General features: G+C 51.6%; 1 protein-coding gene across 1 annotated transcript in view; it reads right to left on the reverse strand.

Moving 5' to 3' along the window:
• Nucleotides 1-12063: 12063 nt before the first annotated feature.
• Nucleotides 12064-18812, reverse strand: part of USH1C (USH1 protein network component harmonin) — a 47981-nt gene continuing 41232 nt past the window's right edge. The window contains exons 24-26 of the mRNA XM_058546077.1: nt 16311-16417; nt 14916-14971; nt 12064-12525 (exon numbers count right to left, since the gene is read on the reverse strand). Coding sequence (XP_058402060.1) covers nt 12513-12525; nt 14916-14971; nt 16311-16417 — 176 coding nt within the window. The 3' untranslated portion in view covers nt 12064-12512. The remainder of the gene's footprint in view (nt 12526-14915; nt 14972-16310; nt 16418-18812) is intronic.

Raw genomic sequence — 18812 nt, forward strand, 5'->3', positions numbered from 1 at the left:
TGAGAGCAGGAACCTGTGCCCAGCCTCCCTGCCTGCCTGCTGTGTGTAGATTGTGCCGGAAAATCCACACATGGACTGTTTTGAAGAAAGGTTCCCTTAGTCCAGAGCAGGGCCACCAGACTGACAGAAGCAGGGGCCCCTCAGCCATACCCGCATGGGTGAATCATGCAGAAACAAGATGGACCCTCCCGGTCTCTCGGCACCACGTGACTGGGGAGGTGGAGAAGGAACTCCGAGAAAGCCCAGTGTTAATGTTTTCTGCCAGCCTGGTGGGATGGGGGCTTGAAGTGGAAATTAAATAAAGTTCTTGTTCTTGCCCACCTAAGTTTTGGTCCAAGATCACCCTCACTACACCCTCTTCTACAGCAACATGACCCAGAAGGGCATCTCCATGCCTGGCCTGGTTGCTCTACACCCTTGAGGCCACTTGAGGTCAAACTCAGCCTCTCATTGCATCCCCCGAAAGATCCACCTCCCCAGTGCCGTCTATTAAAAGTGGAGGCTTTACTGAACTCTTCATGGGGATGTGGGAAGACATGATTTGCATACTCACAGCAGAAACTTAGTAAAATTCCCCCATTTCTCTATCCCCAAGGGTCTTCTCCTTTGTGTGTTAATTTATGTCTCCTCTTCCTCTCTTCCACACAGCCTTTTCTTAAAAACATGTCACTTGTTCTCCAGAGCAATTCAGCATTTGCCTTCTGCTTGCCTGCCCACCCAGGGTTTCTCAACCCTGCCTGTTTCCCTTCCTGAGCTGCTGACCATCCTCAAAACTGCTCTCTTCCTGGATAGGTGAATGGGGGAGGGGAGAGAGAATAAGATTTTCTCCCTTTTGGTTCACTAACATTTGTTGAGTGTTCAGTACATGCCACACACTTTACCTGTTTTAAATCTCAGAGGAGCTGCCTGGTAGTTACCATTACCAGAGAAAATGGAGGCTCAGAGGAGTTAAGCCCTTTTCCCAGGATCACACAGCTGGGAATTGGTAGAGAAAGGATTCAAACCCAGTCAGGCTTGGCTTCAAAGCCTGCGCTGTTAATCACTTCCCAAAGGGATGCCAGGGGTCTGAGGATTTCTCTGCCTCTGAGACTTTGTCTGCTGAGGAGGGAGCACAGGCCCCAAAGAACAGACCTTTGGGGAAACCTGCACATCTGTGCATTTTGCCTTTTCTCTGTCTTAGGAACCAAAGGAAACACCCCGTCACGGCATCAGGCACTGGCTTCAGTCAGGGGGCCAGATGGGAGGGCTTGAGCGTGAGGGGCTCTGCTGACTGGGCTTCACCCTGTGCGTGAGGCAGGCACACAAACGACCCCGCAGTGATTTGCTTTGGAGACAATCCTATTACTGATAGAGGGAAATGAGCGCATGTGAACTGCACAGGGGTCCCCAGGTGAGCTGGCCTGCCCCTCTCCCAACCCGAGGCCACACTGCAGCAGAATCTCCATCTGGGCTCAGCCACAGAGAACACCTGTCTCTGGCACAGCCTGTCCCCTGACAGGTGGCCTCTCTCTGGCACAGCATGGCTTCAGCAGTCTGGGCCGGGATGGCCCTGCTGGAGCTGTGCCTGAGGCCAGGTGAAGTGGAGTGCTGCTGAATAATCTGCCTTCTCTTCACTTCCCCACCTCCTGCCACAGAGGGACCTCAGCGCCTGTCCCCTGAGCAGAGGCTGCCTGGACCCAAACTCTGTGCTGGGGAAGTTCAGGTCCCGGCTCTACCCTTGACCAGCTGTGTGACCTTGGGCAAGTCAACCTCCCTGAGCCCCAAGTGTAAAAGAAGAAGAATCGTCTCTTCCTCACGGATCATGTGTGTGAGAAAGCCTGGTGCACAGCAGACCTCAGATCAAGCTTTTCCATTTTCAGATCAGCTGAGGGTTTCTTTCCCCAAATCCCAAGACTTATTGATTTTTCCCCAGTTTTACTGAGATACAATTGACATATAACATTGTATAAGTTTGATATGTATAACATAATGATTTGATATATATGTATATATAGTGAAATGATTACCACAATAAATTCAGTTAACATCCATCACCTCACATAGCTACAATTGTTTTTCTTTTGTTAACTTAAGATTTACTTTCTTAGCAACTGTCAAATATGCAATACAGTGTTATTAACTGTAGTCACCATGATGTACGTTACATCCCCAGGACTTATTTATCTTATAACTGAAGTTTGTACATTTTGACCTTCACCAATTTCCCCCACTTCCCACCCGCTGCCTCTGGGAACCATCAATCTGTTCTCTGTTTCTATGAGTTTGGCTTTTTTAGATTTTACATATGTGAGATCATACAGTATTTTCTTTCTCTTTGTGATTTATTTCACCTAGCCTAATGCCCTCAAGGTCTATTTATGTTATCACAAATGGCAGGATTTCCTTCTTTTTATGGCTGAATAATATTCCATTGCATATATATATATATATATATATATATATACACACACACACACACACACACACACCACATATTCTTTATCCATTCATCCATCTGTGAACACTTAGGTTGTTTCCATGTCTTGGCTATTGTAAATAATGCTGTAACACTTACTGATTTTTAATAATTGATTGAGTTCCTACCTAAAACTTAGGTGGGCAAGAACAAAGTGCCAAGCTCTTTATTGCTTGTCTGGCTTGATCATCATCTCTCTTTAAGGCAGGTGTTGTAATCGTCGTTACAGAATAAGGCAAAGAGGAAAACTCACTTGCCCAAGGTCCCTCAGCAAAGTAGGTAGCAGAGCCTGGTTCCTACTTGGAGCATCCTGCTGAGAAACAGGGCTGGGCTGGGGCAGGGGTGGGGTAAACAAGAAAGGCAAGAAGGGGAGTGGGAGCTCTCCAGTTGGAAGGAGGTGTGAGGTGGGGAGTGGGGGAACGTGTCTGGAGGTGGTGTCTGCAGGGCAAGCCCACGGTCCTTATTTAACCTTGGCTGCCTGAATGTGTGCCTGTAGGTAACGTATGTAGCTGAGTTCCCTGTGTGCTAGTGAAAACTCAGTGTGTAAATGGAGGTAAGTGTGGGCCTGCCTGCGACTGATTCTATGAGGGGGGAGGGCGGAAGACCCTTCTCTCTGCTGCTTGGGCAATGAAAGACCTCTCCACTCAGATTAGCAGAGACCTGAAAAGGAGGGAGGGAGGGAGGGAGGGCTGGGGGTGAGGGTGACAGAGACTCACAGCCACAACCTAACATTTACCTTCTCGAAGGAAACGTTGATGGACTACTTCCCTCATACCCCATGTAGAGTCAAAATCTATTTTTACCTCAAATGAGTACATTAAAAATTCAAATTGGTGAATGTATTCAATTTGGAGCTTTTTTGATAGCAGTGTGCTCTTGAGAAGATAACAATTTAATGATGTGGGTGCTCTGGGGCTTGGGCAAAGAACAGAGCATGGAGTTTTGTTAAGAAGAGTGAGCCCAGTGGTTTGGAGAGAAGCATCGCCTTTTCCATTGGAGCTGGAGAAATCAAATCAGATTCCTCTGCTGGCCCAGTCCCCGGGCGGGAGAGGGTGGAGGAGGAGGGCATTGAGGTGTTGCTTGCTCCTGTAATTGGGAGAGAGAACCTGGCTCAGCCACTGAGTGCTCAGATCTGTAGCTGAGCCAATTAGCCAATCAATTAACAGGCATTTAATGAGTATCTACTGTGTGCCAGCTGGGTTCCTCTGTAACCCTGCAAAGTGAGTATTATTGTGTCCTTAGGAATCTGAGGCCCAGAGAGGCTAAGGGACTTGCCCTAGCTCACACAGCCAGCGAGATGTGTAGCCTAGACTGAAACCCAGTTTCAGCTGAGTCTGGAACCTGTGTGTTTCCCATACCAGTGGTTCTCGAAGTGTGGTCCCTGGACCGGCAGCATCACCTGGGAATTTGTTAGAAATGCAAATTCCCTGGCCCATCCCAGACCTACTAAATCTGAAACTCTGGGGAAAGAGTTCAGAAATCTAGTTTAACGAGTCCTTCAGGTGATTCTGATGCACGCAAAGTTTGAGTTGCTCTCTACCACACTGTCTCCTGACAAAGAATAGTAACAGATTGTCCCTGCCCTCAGGGGCTTGCAGTCTGGTTGAGAAAACAAGATACACATACATTTATTAAAAAAAAAAAAATGGTGACTAGGCGTGGAGAGGTAGCCTGCTGGAAGCTTTAGGGGAAAAGGTGGCTTTGGGGGATGGCCCAGCCTGTACTGGTGAAGAAGGGGGAATACGGGCCGCCTGGGGAGGGATCTTGGTGTGTGTCAGGGTGGGGAAGCTGGAAGAAGACTTTCCAGACACAGAGCGTGAACCAAGAGTCCTGCTGGGATGAGGCGCACTGGGAGGAGTCATGGAAAATAGTGGGGGGCCGGATGGCTAGTGCTCTGGAATTCCCAGCGAGAGAGCACCCCGCATAGATTCCGCCCCTGCAGACGGCCGCTGTTCATTGACAAGCCACGTCGAGGAAGCACCCGTGATGTGTGCCCAGCACGGGGCCGTGGAAGCTACAGACAGGCTCCCTCACCCGCTGACCACCTGCTTCTCAGCTCTCGGCCCTGGGCTCAAATGTCACTTCCTCAGGGAAGCTGTCCCGACCCGCCTGCAAGGAGCTGCTTCCCGGCTGAGCCCGAGTCTTCTGCAGGTCTGGTTCTGACACAGAGTAGGTGCTCAACCTCAGTAAATAGTTGTTAAATGAATGAATGAGTGGACGAATGAACTAATGAATCAGTCAGTGACAATGTTTACCCATGGACATAACAGCTTTATGCTTGCTCAGCTAAGTGACAAGCTGACGTCTATAAATTGGATTCAACTTCCCCATTGACTTAAGTTATATCATTGAGGTGCATTTTCCTTGTTTTTGACAGTCTTCATTCATTTGTTGGCACGTCTTTATTGAGATCAGGCTATGTGCTAGGTGCCTTACTAAGTGCTGGAGATACAGTGGTGAGTACAGGGCCTGCTCTGAGGAGCTCACTGTTTCATCTTTTGGAAGTTCCTGACACCTCACTATTAAGGTTTTTGTGTTTTGTTTTAATTGTCACCCTTTTATGAGAGTGGATTTAACCTCTTTTGGGTCAGAGATGCTTTTGAAAATCTGATAAAAGCTTTGGACCACTTCTCCAAAAGGAGATTCAAAAGCTGGGATTCATAAACCCTCCCTAAATCCATCTGTGGACCCTGAGTTAGGAGCTGTAGGCCTGGGGTGGCTGGCGGGTGGGTGTTTTTTGGAGTGGGCTGAGGGTTTGGAGCCGCATCAGGCAGAATTTTGCTCCCTGGTACCTGTCCAGTGAGTGATGGGGCCTGAACAGTAGAGTCTGAACTGACTCATTGGTCTCAGGGTTGCCCTTGACCGATGAAAGTCTGCGGCCAGAGTGGCCAGCTGTGCAGCACTCAGGCAGAAACTCTGCTTCCTCTGAGGCGGCTGCCTTTGTTGCTTGCCTGTGATGCTTGCTGAGAACATAATTTGTCTGTCCACCTGTGACCAGCACGTGGACTGTGGGGAAATAAAACTTGCTTGGATTTCTCAGTCCTCCTGTAAACAGCCCTAGCCTCCTGAGACTTGCAAATGTATAAGATATAAAGATAGGGAATTTTTGCTTTCACTTTCCCTAGATGCATTTTGCCCTTCATGTACCACGAAAATTAGATCTGTAGCCATTTGTCTAGATAATTGCTCTGATCCAAAAGGATAATAAAACATATCCTGAAACTCCACTTATATGCCCCAAAATAATTGAAAGCAGAGTCTCGAGGAGATATTTGTACACCCATGTTCGTAGCAGCATTATTCATAATAGCCAAAGGTGGAAGCAACTCAAGTGTTCATCGACAGATGAATGGATAAGCAAAATGTGGAATATCATTCAGCCTTAAGAAAGAAGGAAATCCTGACACATGCTACAACATGGATGAACCTTGAGGACATTATGCTAAGTGAAATAAGCCAGTCACAAAAAGACAAATACTGTATGATTCCACTTATATGCGGTACCTACAGTAGTCAAATTCATAGACACAGAAAGTAGAATGCTAGTTGCCAGGGGCTGAAGGCACAGGGGAATGAGGAGTTATTGTTTAATGGGTACAGAGTTTCAGTTCTGCAAGATGAAAAGAGTTCTGGAGATGGATGGTGGTGATGGTTGCACAGTAATGTGAATGTACTGCATATCACTGAACTGTGCACTTAAAATGATTAAGATGGCAAATTTTACGTTATGTGTATTTTACCACAATTTAAAAAAAAGGATAATAAAACTTCTCTTATCTTCCCCAGAGGGCAGAAGGGTTATAGCCAGGACCAGGTCTCTAGGTTAAGCCCCTAAGGTCCCAGAGGACCAGAGCACTATCCCCCTACATGTGCACATTCCAGAAGTTTAGGGTGAGAATCCATGATTCTTTCCATGCCTTCTTAAAGAAGCAAAGTTTTTTTTTTTTTTCCTCTTTCTGGAGGGGAGAAGGATGGCTGTCTCTCTCCTGTGTATAAATGGAGAAAATCCATTGTTTTCCATCCCTTGCCCGTGGAGTGTCCACCACTCATGTAGGAGATTTTTCCATCTGGTTTTCATTGCATCATCCCAGGAGTAAGGTCTGGGGCAATGGCAGGGGAGAGGAGGCAGGGGGCAGACACACTTATCATTTACTGTGAGGTAATTGATAAGAAATCTGTCTCTGTTCTCAAATACCTCGTGTGTACACTCAGGATAAAATTAATAAAGATGAATATTGAAAACCCTGCCTGTACACATGTGTGCGCATGCACGTGCACACACAGGCACATGCACACACATACATACACACGCACACACGCACATGCACTCAGCTGGGGGCCTGTCGGGGGAGCTAGTGCTGCTTCCCTAGGACTGGAAGGTGCATGGAGGACTTTCTGCACCTAACCTGCGGGGAGGGGAGACAGCGCCCCCAGGTTCATTAGTCATAAGTGTGGGGACACAGAGGCAGGACAAGGAACACTCTTTGCTTCAGAACCTGGCTTTGGGAAGCTCCATCCTGAGAGGTGAAATGAGCCCCAAGCTGCTCTTCCTACAGCATCTGTCCCAGATTTATAAAAAGTTAACATTAATTTGAGATCCAAGAACTGTGTCTAAGCACTTCATCTATATTCCTTTTGATTCTCATAATTTACGAAGTGGGTACTATTTATATCCCTTTTATAGTTGAAGAAGCGGAGATAGAGATTAAGTAACGTGGCCAAGGTCAGATTTCAGTGTTCACTTCTCAGAATGTTTGGGGAGTAAGTGTTGGAACCCCTGTATCTCAGCCCTGAGAGGTCTGTGGTCAGAGCAGACCACTCATTTCCCTATTTCTTGTCTCCAGCTGGTGGCCGAGCAGCAAGCCGTGGCAGCTGGGAGTTGGAGAGTGTTCCATACGCCTAGGGAGTTAGCCCTTGGCCTCCTGAGCCCCAGGTTCCTCCTAGAGGAGGTCACAGGGAGACGAAAAGAGCAGAACAGAAGGAAAGGAGAGGGGGAGATTTGGGGACAGAGGTCCTTAGTGGACACTGCTTTGTGCCTGCCCAGGTCCCTTCCTTCTTCTATAATGGCACCCCGATCTTCCTTTTGGAACTCGCCTTTCCCTTCACTCAGTCCATGGGGTGCTAGGGGGGCTACATGAGAGGATGTGGGACCCAGGCCTGGCCAGTCAGGGAAGGACTTACCTCCAAGCTAATCAGAGTAAATCCTCAGGATTTAGCTGGAACTTTAGGACAGAGGTGTGCTTTATCCACTGGGGTTGCACTACCTGGTAGAGTTCATTTGGAATACTTGAGGCCATCTTGGCATCAGATGGGAAGAGCCTATCTGAGAATACAGCCACCCAGAGGAGGGTAGAGTCAAGAGCTGGTGTGATGGGTAATTTTATGTGTCAACTTGGCTAGGCCACTGTACCCAGATATTTGGTCAAACACGTCTGAATGTTGCTGTGAAGGTATTTTTTAGACGAAATTAACATTTAACTTAGTAGACTTGGAATAAAGAAGATTATCCTCCATAATGTGGGTGGGCCTCCTCCAATCAACGAAAGGCCTTAATAGAAAAAAGACTGATGTTCCCTGAGGAAGAGGAAATTCTGCCTCCAGATGTCTTCTGTACACAACACCGACTCTTCCCTGGGCCTCCAGCCTGCCAGCCTGCCCTACAGATTTTGGACTTACAATTCCTTAAAATAAATCTCTCTCTCTTTCTCTGCTTCTCTGGCGACCCCTAACAGTTACAGATGACCAGAACAGATTCCTGATGTCATTAACTCCTGGATCCAGCCAGACCTGACATCAGATACTCCAGGATTTTTCACTTCAGTGGTCGTCTTTAGTTGGGTTTCTGTCACTTACAACCCAAAGGGTCCATCTCAGGAGGGAGCAAGAGCTCATACTGACTGAGCCATCATTCCATGCCAGGCGCAGTGTTCCCCTTTTAAAATTGACCAGGGCCTTGAAGGATGCATAGAAATTCATGTGGACATGAGAAGGACAGGGTAGAGTGAATGTGTGCAAAGACACAGAGAAGTGACGGAGAATGGCATGCCCAGGAGACCGAAGAGTTCAGTGTGGCTGATGTGAAAGAAGCGACTGGCAAGAGACCAGGCTGGAGAGGTTGTCGGGGGCCAGGTAATGTGGGACTTCGAATGCCAGGCTGGGGAGTTTGGACTTTGTCCTGAGGACAGCAAGGGAGCCATTGAAGAGTTTTAAGCAGAGCTTAAACATGAATACGATCCGATTCAGGCTGTGGTTGGTTCACTCCGTAGTGTGAAGGACACAATGGCGCAGAGAGGAATTATCTTATGGCTGGAGTTTTTCCCGGTGCTCTGACATCCTATGCTAAGTGTCATTTCTCTCTCATCTGCTTGAAGCAGGATAGCACAGTGGGTAATGATGTGGACTCCTGGAGCCCCCCGCCCGGTCTCCATCCCGGCTCTGGGGCTCACTGTCTATTTAACCGCAGGCATGTTACTTAAGTCTGGGTACGTCTGTTTCCTCAGTGAAGATACCATCTCTACCTCTTAGGGTTTGCTGTGATGATAGGTGAGTCACTACATCTTTAGGGCTCAGCTCAGCACGGTGCTTGCCACACAGTAAACACCCAGTGATTAGCAGCAGTCTTACGACTACCATGGCCAATGGGTGGGCTGTGCACCCCAGGCCCCAGGAGGCCCTCTGCCCTCTGCCCTCTCCCTGTGCCAGCCCCACCTGCCTTTCCCAGGGGGCTGTGCCTGCCCCTCCAGTTCTCACAGACGCATGGCCAGCCTGGGCCCCAGGAAGCCGGGACGGGTCACTGCAGGGACACGAGGAGAAAAGGGCTTTCAGCTCTGGAAACAGATCCTTCTCCAAATCTCAGGCTTGGGAATTAGGCTGGTATCAGGTGAACATCAGCTTCCCAGCCCCGCACAGGCCCACAGTGGGTGTCTTGGAAGCACAGAGGCTGTAAACTCAGCCATTTCCCTCCGGCTTCCAGATGCAGAGGTGAGAGGCTCCGAGCTACTCAGCAGACCCCGGGACCAGCTGTGGGAGGAACTTCCATGAGTCAGAGAAAATGCTAAAATTCGGAGTCAAAGAGCATCCTTGAATTCCCAGCCTTTCTAAGTTTTGTTTCCACTATGTAGTGCAGTAGAACGGCAGCTCTGCCACTACCTTAGGGGACCCTGGACATGTCACCCCTCCTTTGCTTCATTTCCTGAATCCAGTGATGAGGGTTAGATTCAAAGGTGGCAATAGTGTTCATCTCGTGGGCCAGGTGTGATCAGCTGTTAGTGGCTGCCTGGTTGGCGGGTCAGAGAGCGCGGGGTTGAAGTGGCGTCTGCCATACCTGGGGGAGGGGGTGGGTGGCACATGGGCAGTCCTTGGCCTGGATGGGTCTTAGTCCCGAATACTTGGTCTGGGTCACTGAAATGGACGCCCGTGCCTGGCCCAGTCCCCCCTCTGGACTCTGGCTCAGCAGTGTCCCTCACGGCCCCCACGGGAGGTCAGGAACTGCCTTAGGCCCCCACCTCTATACAAATTTTCCACTTCTTACCTGGTTAATGCCAGTGTCTGTTGGGGAGAGCTGTGTACTTTGGGTGCAACATGGGACAACTTTCCAATACATGGGAATTGATTTCCTGATGACAGTGAAGAGGGAGTCCAGGCCTCATAAAAAAGGAGCCCATTGTAGCTCACACACCCTGCCAGCCCTCAGTGACCTTCTGGCTCAGGACTTATGTCACCCGTGTCCCCCGCCTCCCCTCATTCCACTCTGCGTAGTGACACACCTTCCATGCCCCTCTCCTCTAACCAGGGGCTCCAAGTCCTTTTTATGGTCTCACTCATCAAGTCCTGAAAAGCACTGAGAAACTCATTCACTCTGAGGTGCCAATAACTAAGAATAGCTGGAGATGAATCTCAAATGATGAGATTCCAGGCATCAGCAACTCAAAGGCCTCAGCAGCAGTATTTGTAGGTCACAAGAGGAGGTAACCATCCCTGAACATTAGTTGTTCTTCAACTGTGGGGAGAATTGTTCTGCCAGCAGTCTAGAACTTGAGACAGTCCAGTGAGGGTTGCTCTGCCCCATACGGCACAGAGTGGAGAACGGTATGGTCTCTGGAGCCAGAGTGCCTGGGTTTTGAATGCCAGCTCCACTCCCTCCTCACTGTGTGACAGAGTCACTTAGCCTCTTTGTGCCTCAATCGTCTCTTAATAAAATGGGGTTGGTGATCATAGCAGTACCCACCTCGTGGGGCTGCTGACGAGGAGAAGAGCTTAGTGCTCAGAACAGGCCCTGGCATACAGTCCGTGCTACCTAGGTGTTGGCTGTTAGCACCAGGCTCCTTGGGGGCCCCGCACCAATCCCAGGCATTGCAGTTTGAGATGGCAAACACCAGGGTCCGGCCCAGGCCTGGCACACGGAAGGAGTCAGCAAATATGTACCCCTCCTTTTACCTTCGTTTTGGGATTGTCTCCAGAGCCAGGTTAGGAGCTACATAAGAAAACACAGAGAATTCCTCAGCCTGGCCGCTGTCTCTGGGAGCCAGCTATTAGAAGGTCATTGTGGCTTTGTCTCCACTGAGATCAGCAAGTCCATCAGTTTCTCTCTCTCTCTTTGCCCCTCCCATTGATCATGACTCACTGCCCACAGTCGCTGCTGCCTCAGCAGCCATGTTGGGTGGGATATGACCCCAGCCCCAGCCACAGCTGATTGGACCTGGGATTGGTCCCTGACCCAAGGGCCACACTCAGGTGAGTTGGTCCAATCAGATTCTCCCTCAGGAATTTGGAATTGGGAAATGGAGACTCAGCCAGGTGGTGGTGGTGGAGCTACAACTGAAAGGTCACCTAGAGTGGCAGAAGATCGTGATGGCCGTGTTCAAGCTAAGCTCTGAGGATGCAGGGGAAGCTGGTGGCAGACAGGAGGCCTGACTGGAGAGAGGTGCTCCTCTGAGACACTTTAAACCGGAACCACCTTCCACTTCCAATTCTCAGGAGGCCTGGGGACACCATGTCTTCTTGTCTTGGATTTCCCTGAGATATTTACAGTGACATGACCCCATCTCTTTCCCGAGCTAGCCTGAGAGCGTCCTTAGGCCCTTTAACCAGGAGGGCCTCGACTTACCACCTGCCAGCCCCTTGGATCTACATCCTTCTGCCTCAAGCCCTTGCCTCCTTCCATGAGGTTCTGCTGGATGTAATTTCACGGATGGAGTGGAGCCCCTGCACCTCCCTCCCTCACATCTTGTCTAGGTGACCTCAGGAGGAGCCGCTGAGGCCATGCTGTCCCTCAGAGAAGCTGGGGCACCCCACACCTTGAGGTGACACTCTGGGGCTCCTACCGTCAGCTGCGCTTTCCTGAATTGAGCAAAGTTTCTGCCCCACGGGCTTCATTTCCTGCCCTCCTTCTGCTGAGAAGACACTGGACCCCAGCCTAGCCCGTCTCCCGCTGCCCAGACCCTACTCCAAGCCAGCCCCTGGCCATTTGATCATATCCATCATGTCGGACCCAGATCCCAGCACTGGCTTCTGTTTCTCACTCTTGAATGGGAGCCAAAACCTTATGATTTTCTATTTGACAGCCTTGAATCTGTCGCCCAAATCCACACTCACTCCTGTAAGTTGGAAAAGAAATCTGTTTATTTGATTAATGAGTTCAGCATAAGGATGTGGCAGCAATCTTAGCAACAATGACAGCAGGAGAGAGGACAGGGATGGAGAGAGAGATCCAAGAGCCAGGTCCTATTAGAGTTTAAGGGAGGAGGCTCCTGGGGCCGGGAGAGACCAAATTCACAGGGCCAGAGAAAAGATGTGCGAGTCTGGGTCCCAGAAGGCCTCTTCATAATGGCTGGCTGCTCCCTCCTCTATCTTGGCCTTCAGAAGAGTGGCCTGAGGTGTTCCTTACGCAGCCCTACTGCAGGGCCAGAGGGAGTCTGAAACCCCTGGGTGCTGGCTGTGGGTTTCCAGGTGCCTGCAGGATAGTGTCTCTCAAGGCTGGTTCCAGGCTTTGTGTCCAGGAGGGTGGGTCCAGAGCTCACTGGCGTCTAGGTGTGAATTTGGTTTCTCCTTCTGGACTTCAGAAGAAGGTCCTGTGGGGAAGAGGAAAGAGACCAGGCGGGTGCAGGCCTTGTGGGTGCACATTCAGCCCAGGGCAGGGCCTGACAGCAGGGAGCACCCTGCTGGCAGCACAAGGCCTGCCAACCTCTGAAGGCCCCTCTTGGTGCAGGCCCCAAGCAGCAACACAGCAGCCGTAGCCACGGCACACAGGAGGCTAGGGAGAAAGCAGAAGGCACGCCTGGGATGAGGCAGGAGGGGACCAGAAGGCAGAGGAGCTGGGGTCCCTTGCAAAGAGCAGATGACAAGTGATGGGAAACACAGAGCCACTGAGGCCATCCCAGAAGCCATGGCAGAGCAGGCCAACTGTCTTGGGAACATGAGGCCCTAATGTAACTTGAGAAACTTGTAACAGAAAAGTCAACAAGTCCAGGCTTGGGTCTGCCCCAGATGCTGCCAGCTGTGGGTTTTAGGCCACACCAAACACCAGTTTCATGGCCACCTGCCAGCTCTGTCCATAGGCACAGCCCTTTCATGGGGTGGGAAACACATCCCAAAGCTGGGCTCCACAGTGTCCCATAGATAGAGGCCGGAGCCAAAGGAAAGAGAAGGCATGGAAGACAGATTGGTCTGAGCAGGGCTCAGGCCATGACAGGTCACAACAGGACGTAAGCAACTCTCATAGGCCAACCCTGGTTCTTTGGACCAGACTAATCGTCTCTTACTTGCCCTGGCTCTGCCCACGCACAGGGGCCCCGTGGGGTAGGGGCTTCCAGAGGGTGGTGCTCCCAGGGACGGGGAAATCCAGGCTGTGCTTCCTCTGGGCTGTCCCAGCCCATCATGCCCGGTTTGAGGCACTGTGTGTGCCCGGCAGAGAACGGGTGCCCACTGCTCCATCCTGCTCATTTGGGTGCTGCGTGGGACCCGTGGCATGTGCCAAGGGCTGTCGTGAGTCAGGACACCCAGGGCCCAAGCTTGCTACAAACTGAGCTCTGCTCGGCTCCCCCAAGTGGGAGGGCCTTTGAGTCAGACAGAATTCAGTGTGGCCAACAGCAGGCCTGGGTGGCACTTTAGGAACGGTGCCTCGTGCACCCCTCCAGACACTGGTCCAAAGAACCTGCCGACGCGTGGGCAGCAGACGGCCACTACACGCAGCATGGACAGACGGGCCCCTGCAGCCCGCCTGCCTATTCACCGTGGGGGCTGCCAGGAGCCAGCTACAGGAGGAGCCCGCGTCCATGCACGGCAGCACGGTCTTCAAGGAGCTTTCCGACCGGCTGGGGGCTTTCGGCTGCAGAGGAGGGAAGAGAAGAGCTACATACACAGAGCAGAGCAGGAAACACAAAACAGGGCTCGGTTACTCCCAGGCAGAGCTCCACCCAACCTCTCCCTTCACTTGGCTCCCGCCTCGGGTCCTGCCCAGGCCCTGAGGTCCAGAATTAGTTACTACAAGACCTCAGTTTCTCCAAGACATGCACAGAACTCAGCCTCTGCTGGGCAGGGGAGCAAACGAGTGCAGCCATGACAGGCAAGCAGAGGGTGAGGAGTGAGTGTGTGGGCAGTGGGGTTGGGGGGAAGGTAGGGAGGTTATGATAAGGTGAGGATGGAGGCCAGATGCCACAGAGGCAGAGAGAGAGAGAGAGACAGAGAAAGAGAGAAAAATGGATGCAGAGTGACAAAGATGGAGAAGCGGGGACTCAGAGCCAGGGACAGAGAGAAGCAAGAAAAGGAGAGGGTAGGAGAGAAGGGGGAGAGGGATGAGAGAAGGAGGATGAAGGGGAGAAGGGCAGATGGGAGAGAGAGATTGACAGGAAGGAAGAGGAGAGGGGGAGAGGGGAAGGAGGGACAGAGAGAGAAATCCACACAGATACAGAGACAGGGGTGAAACAGATACAAAGAGAGACAGACACAGGGAATCACAGAGAAAGATGGAGATCAGGCCAGGGCTCCCTGGAGAGCCTGCAGGATGGGCCAAAGCCCGTGGTCCTGGCCTCTTGGAGTTGCAGCAAGAGGGAATTGCAGTTACATGATCAGGAAGGCCTTCCAGAGAGTAAAAGACAGAAACCTTTAAACCAGCTGCTGATGATGGTGCAGGGGTTCTCAGTGGGGAATTGAATCTGGAGGCTTTGTCCCAACTTCATCATTTACTTGGTCTGAGACCTTGAACCTCTCTGGGCCTCGGTTTTCCATATGGAAAGAATTTGGACAAGACAGTCTTGGCAGCTCTGACAACCTTGAGGACAGTGACTTAGTTCTAGGCTTTCTCTAGCCTGGGAGCTTTCTAAGAGCGATTACTACTAGACGCTGTGTGCTTGGGCCATTCCTTCAGGCTGGATGAAGACTGGGGGTGGGCTGGGAGAAGGGGGCCAAGATTCAGGAGGAGGAGGAAGAGGAGGTAGCAGGCCAGGCGCCCGTACACACTTACAGCTCATCGTCGTACTCCTTGGGGGGACAGACAGCAACCACAAGGTCGATCCAGTCCTGTGGGGAGAAGCTGTGTGACTCTGGGGCACACTCAGGAGTCGCCCCTGACACTCCATTCCCATTCCTGGGCACCACAGCCCAGGATCAGCCGGTTGGGGCCTTTTTCCCATGGGGAGGCAGGCTCAGGTGGAGCTGGAGGTCCGCCTGGTGGGGATGGGCCTCACTGTGGAGTCCCATGGTCTGGGGAAGCTTCCAGTTTCTGGGGCTTCAGGACCATAGAGGCCCAGGTTCCCAGGCCCTCGAATGACACTAAGTTCCCAAATGCTGATCTGTGGACCAGGGCCAGGCAGCAACCTCAGAATCACTTGGGGAATTTCTTAAAACTCTAGACTCATGGACTTGGCCCCTGGAAATGTTGGGTAGGTCCTGGGAAACAGTGTTTTTAACAAGCTCCCTAGGTCATTCTGATGCACAGCCAACTGGGGGACTTGAGGCTTAGCTTTTTGATCCTAACACTTGAATACCCTCAATGGCATCACTGCCATCTTGGCTTGTTCATCATTGTCCATCCTTGGGTGTATCCACTAAAAAGTACATGAACTATCACTGGACCTCTCTACCATGCAATAGCTCCCAATACTGAACTGAAATCTCTTCCCAGGACCTCCGGCCATCCAATCCACTTCTGCCCTCAAGAATCACAGAGAACACTTCTGCCCACTCTAGCCTAATGCAGCCCTTCAGATAATCAAAGTCATTATGTTACCCGTGAGTCTTCTCTTCTCCATATCCCTTCATGTGGGTCCCAGGCCCATCTGGTCAGCTTCCTCGGCACTGAACTTAATACCTCAGGCTCGGCTGCCTGCATACAGTTGCACAGATTGTGCATTGCACATCAGCGGGCACCATTCACACTGTAGTCTGTAGGAGGGCACCTCCTCGGACTGTGCAGTGCACAGCCTGGGCGACCTTATGTGGTGGCCTTGACCTAAGTGAGTGTCTACTGAGCACAGAGAAGACTACCACCAGACCCTCCTCCATTCTGGACCCTCTACTTCTATTAATGCTTTCAAGTGACCCCAAGCCCTCTCTTGATTCCTGTTCAGAGTGCACTCAGAGAAGACCTTGAGTCTTCTTTTCTTGGGTGGGTTGCCACGCCTGGTCTTCTGAAGTCTGTATTTGTGCCACTTGCTTTTTGGATTCAAGATCAGGAACCGCCATTTATTTTTCTGAACCCCATCTTGTCAGACTGAGACCACTGTCTGAATGGGGTATGTGGGTGTCATCCAAGAGTTGCCTGGACCCTAGACCCTGGCCCTGGGCAGCTGCACCCTGGCTGCAGGGGCCAGAGTTTGAGGCAGGCAAAGAAGGGAGGCAGGGAGGGGACTGCCCTTACTCCCTGATTCCAGGCCTTCTGCAGCGCGGCCTCAGCCTCGGCCAGGGTGTAGTCAGTCACAATCTTGCCGTTGATCGCCAGGACCTCGTCCCCTTTCACAACGCCACCTGCAGGAAGACGAGGCTGATTGACCACCTGGGCTGTATGTGACACAGGGCTTGGCAAAGAGGGTCACTGTAGGGCCCCAGAAGGAGCCTGACTCCTGGATTCTAAAAGCTCACATGGGCTCAGAAAGCGCAGGGGAAACGATCCACCAGGTTACTCAGAGGGCACTTCCTTCCCACCCCATCCACCCCCGCTCGCCGCAGCTCAGTAGAATCAGGACACCAGTGATGAATCCCACCCCAGCCACCCCAGCTTTCGTAGGGCCTCTGCTATTGCAGAGGGAGACAAACTAGCATTTCCAGTGGAGTTGTCAGAAACAGGAGCTAGTTCTGCGTGCCGTCCCTCTCTGCGCTCCAGCCCTGCTGGTCTGCCTCAGGTCCCTGAGCCCGCTGAGCTCTTTCCTGCCTCAGAGCCTTCACGTGCTGTTCCACCTGGAACACTTGTCCCCGCTCTCTTTCTTCTCTTCTTCTAGGTCTGAGATGACATGTCTCCTCCTCAGACAGGTCTTTTCTGACCCCTACTCACTCTAAAGTAGGTCTTTCCTCTTATTCTCTCACAGCATCCTGGTCTTTTCCTGCAGAGCATTTTTCACAATTTGTCCTCATCTATCTCTTTGTTGACTGATGGCCTCTCCCACCAGCCTGTCAGCCTTGTGAGGGCAGGGATTCTCTTTTGGGTTCACCTCTACATCCCCAGCACTTGACGTAATACCTAGCACAAAACAGGAATTCAATGGATATTTCTTGAATAAATGAATGATGTTGAAGGTGTTCCTGGATGAGATGACCTGTGATCTGATAAATTTGGGAAAAGCTGAGTTATAAGCTAAACACTTACTCACCGCAGGACTTGTCAGAACCTTGAATACGCTAATATGGATGTGGCTTTCTAAGAAGCAGACAGATTGTGCATGGTTTCCCACATATCTTCAACCTCAGAAGCTTTTTCTTGAGGAATTTCCGCCAGTCCTGATGTCTACAGAACACTCTGGGTTATGTTGAAAGAGATCACCCAGAAGCCTTGCGGGCATGAAGGCCCATAGGAATGTGGTGTGTGTTACTGAAGATGGCAGCTGTGTTAGCATAAAACACACGTGCTCCTGGGAAACTCCCACCAGCTGCTTGTGTGTCCAAAGCAGTGCGGGAGCAAACTGTAGACAGCAGTTCCCTCTGGACAGCGGGCCTGGGCAGAGGTGACTTTCACGTTTTCATTTTGCACAAACCCAAGATGGAGCCCCAGGGGCAGTAAGGCTGTGGTTGGGCTGGGGCTTGGAGGGGGAGGGCCCAGGAAAGTTGGCCATCCATCCTGGTCCTCGTTCCCTGCTAGACACGCAGACAGGTGGCCTCCCTGGGCCAAGCAGCGACCTTGCCTCAAATGGCACAGAAATAGGACAGAGGAGGAGGGTGTGGGCCGGGTGGGCAGCGTGGGCCATGCAGCTGCCGAGCTGAGGAGGCCCCCCTCCTACAGCTGAAATGAAGGCTCAGAGTGTGACAGTGAGGGGCCTGAGGTCCCCGAGGCCGTGGGTGGCAGAGCTGGACTTGCCGTAGTAACCCACAGAAGCCTGGCTGCTGGTGACCCAGTGACATCCTCATCACTCCACCTCCTGCCTCAGGCCCTCACCCACCTCCATTCTACCACCTCGGGCTTGTGGGAGAGCCTGACTCCGGCCTAGCCCTGCCCAGAAGGGGTCCGATCATGGCATTCCCTGCTCTGGCCTGGAAAGGGGAGGAGGAGGGCCTTGGGCTCCTCCTTCGAGGATACCTACTCCTTCACAAAAGGCTCAGGAGTACTGAAAAGCCTCCCGGACCTGGAAGAAGAAACCACTAACGGTGGCGTTTCAGACACTGTCTGCCAGGGCAGTGGGTGGATAGTCTGAGGCAAGAGTCTGTGCCTGCGGTTGGCGAGACTTCGCTCCTCAGCAGAGCGCGTTTCTCTTGATAAGAGGATCAAAGCAAAGCAAGAAGATCATGCCGCAGAGAGACCCAGGGTGGGGGGGGGGCCGCCCCTCTGGGAGGGGGCGAGGCAGAGGGGCACTCGTGCTGGGCCGTAAAGCACAATGACCCAACTGCCTGGGTTCAAGTCCCGCCTCCACTGCCTGCTGGCTGTGCGTCCTTGAACAAGAAATTTAACCTCCCTGTGCCTCAGTTTCCTAAGCTGTAAAATGAGAATAACAACAGGACCCGCTTTTGGGGTCGTTGTAAGGATTAAATGAGTTAATACACACCAACTACTCAGACACAAGATGATGTGCCAGGTACTTAGAACAGCATCCGGCACATCGTTCGTTCCTGACAGACACTGGCTCTTATCCTTGCTAGAAGGATGGGTAAGGTTTTGATGGTTTGTCCCCTGCCTTTACACGTGCTGTCCCCTCTTCCTGGAAAGCTCTTTCCCACC

The sequence above is a fragment of the Diceros bicornis genome, chromosome 7, assembly GCF_020826845.1.
Source record: "Diceros bicornis minor isolate mBicDic1 chromosome 7, mDicBic1.mat.cur, whole genome shotgun sequence".
In the NCBI taxonomy this organism is placed as follows: Eukaryota; Metazoa; Chordata; class Mammalia; order Perissodactyla; family Rhinocerotidae; genus Diceros; species Diceros bicornis.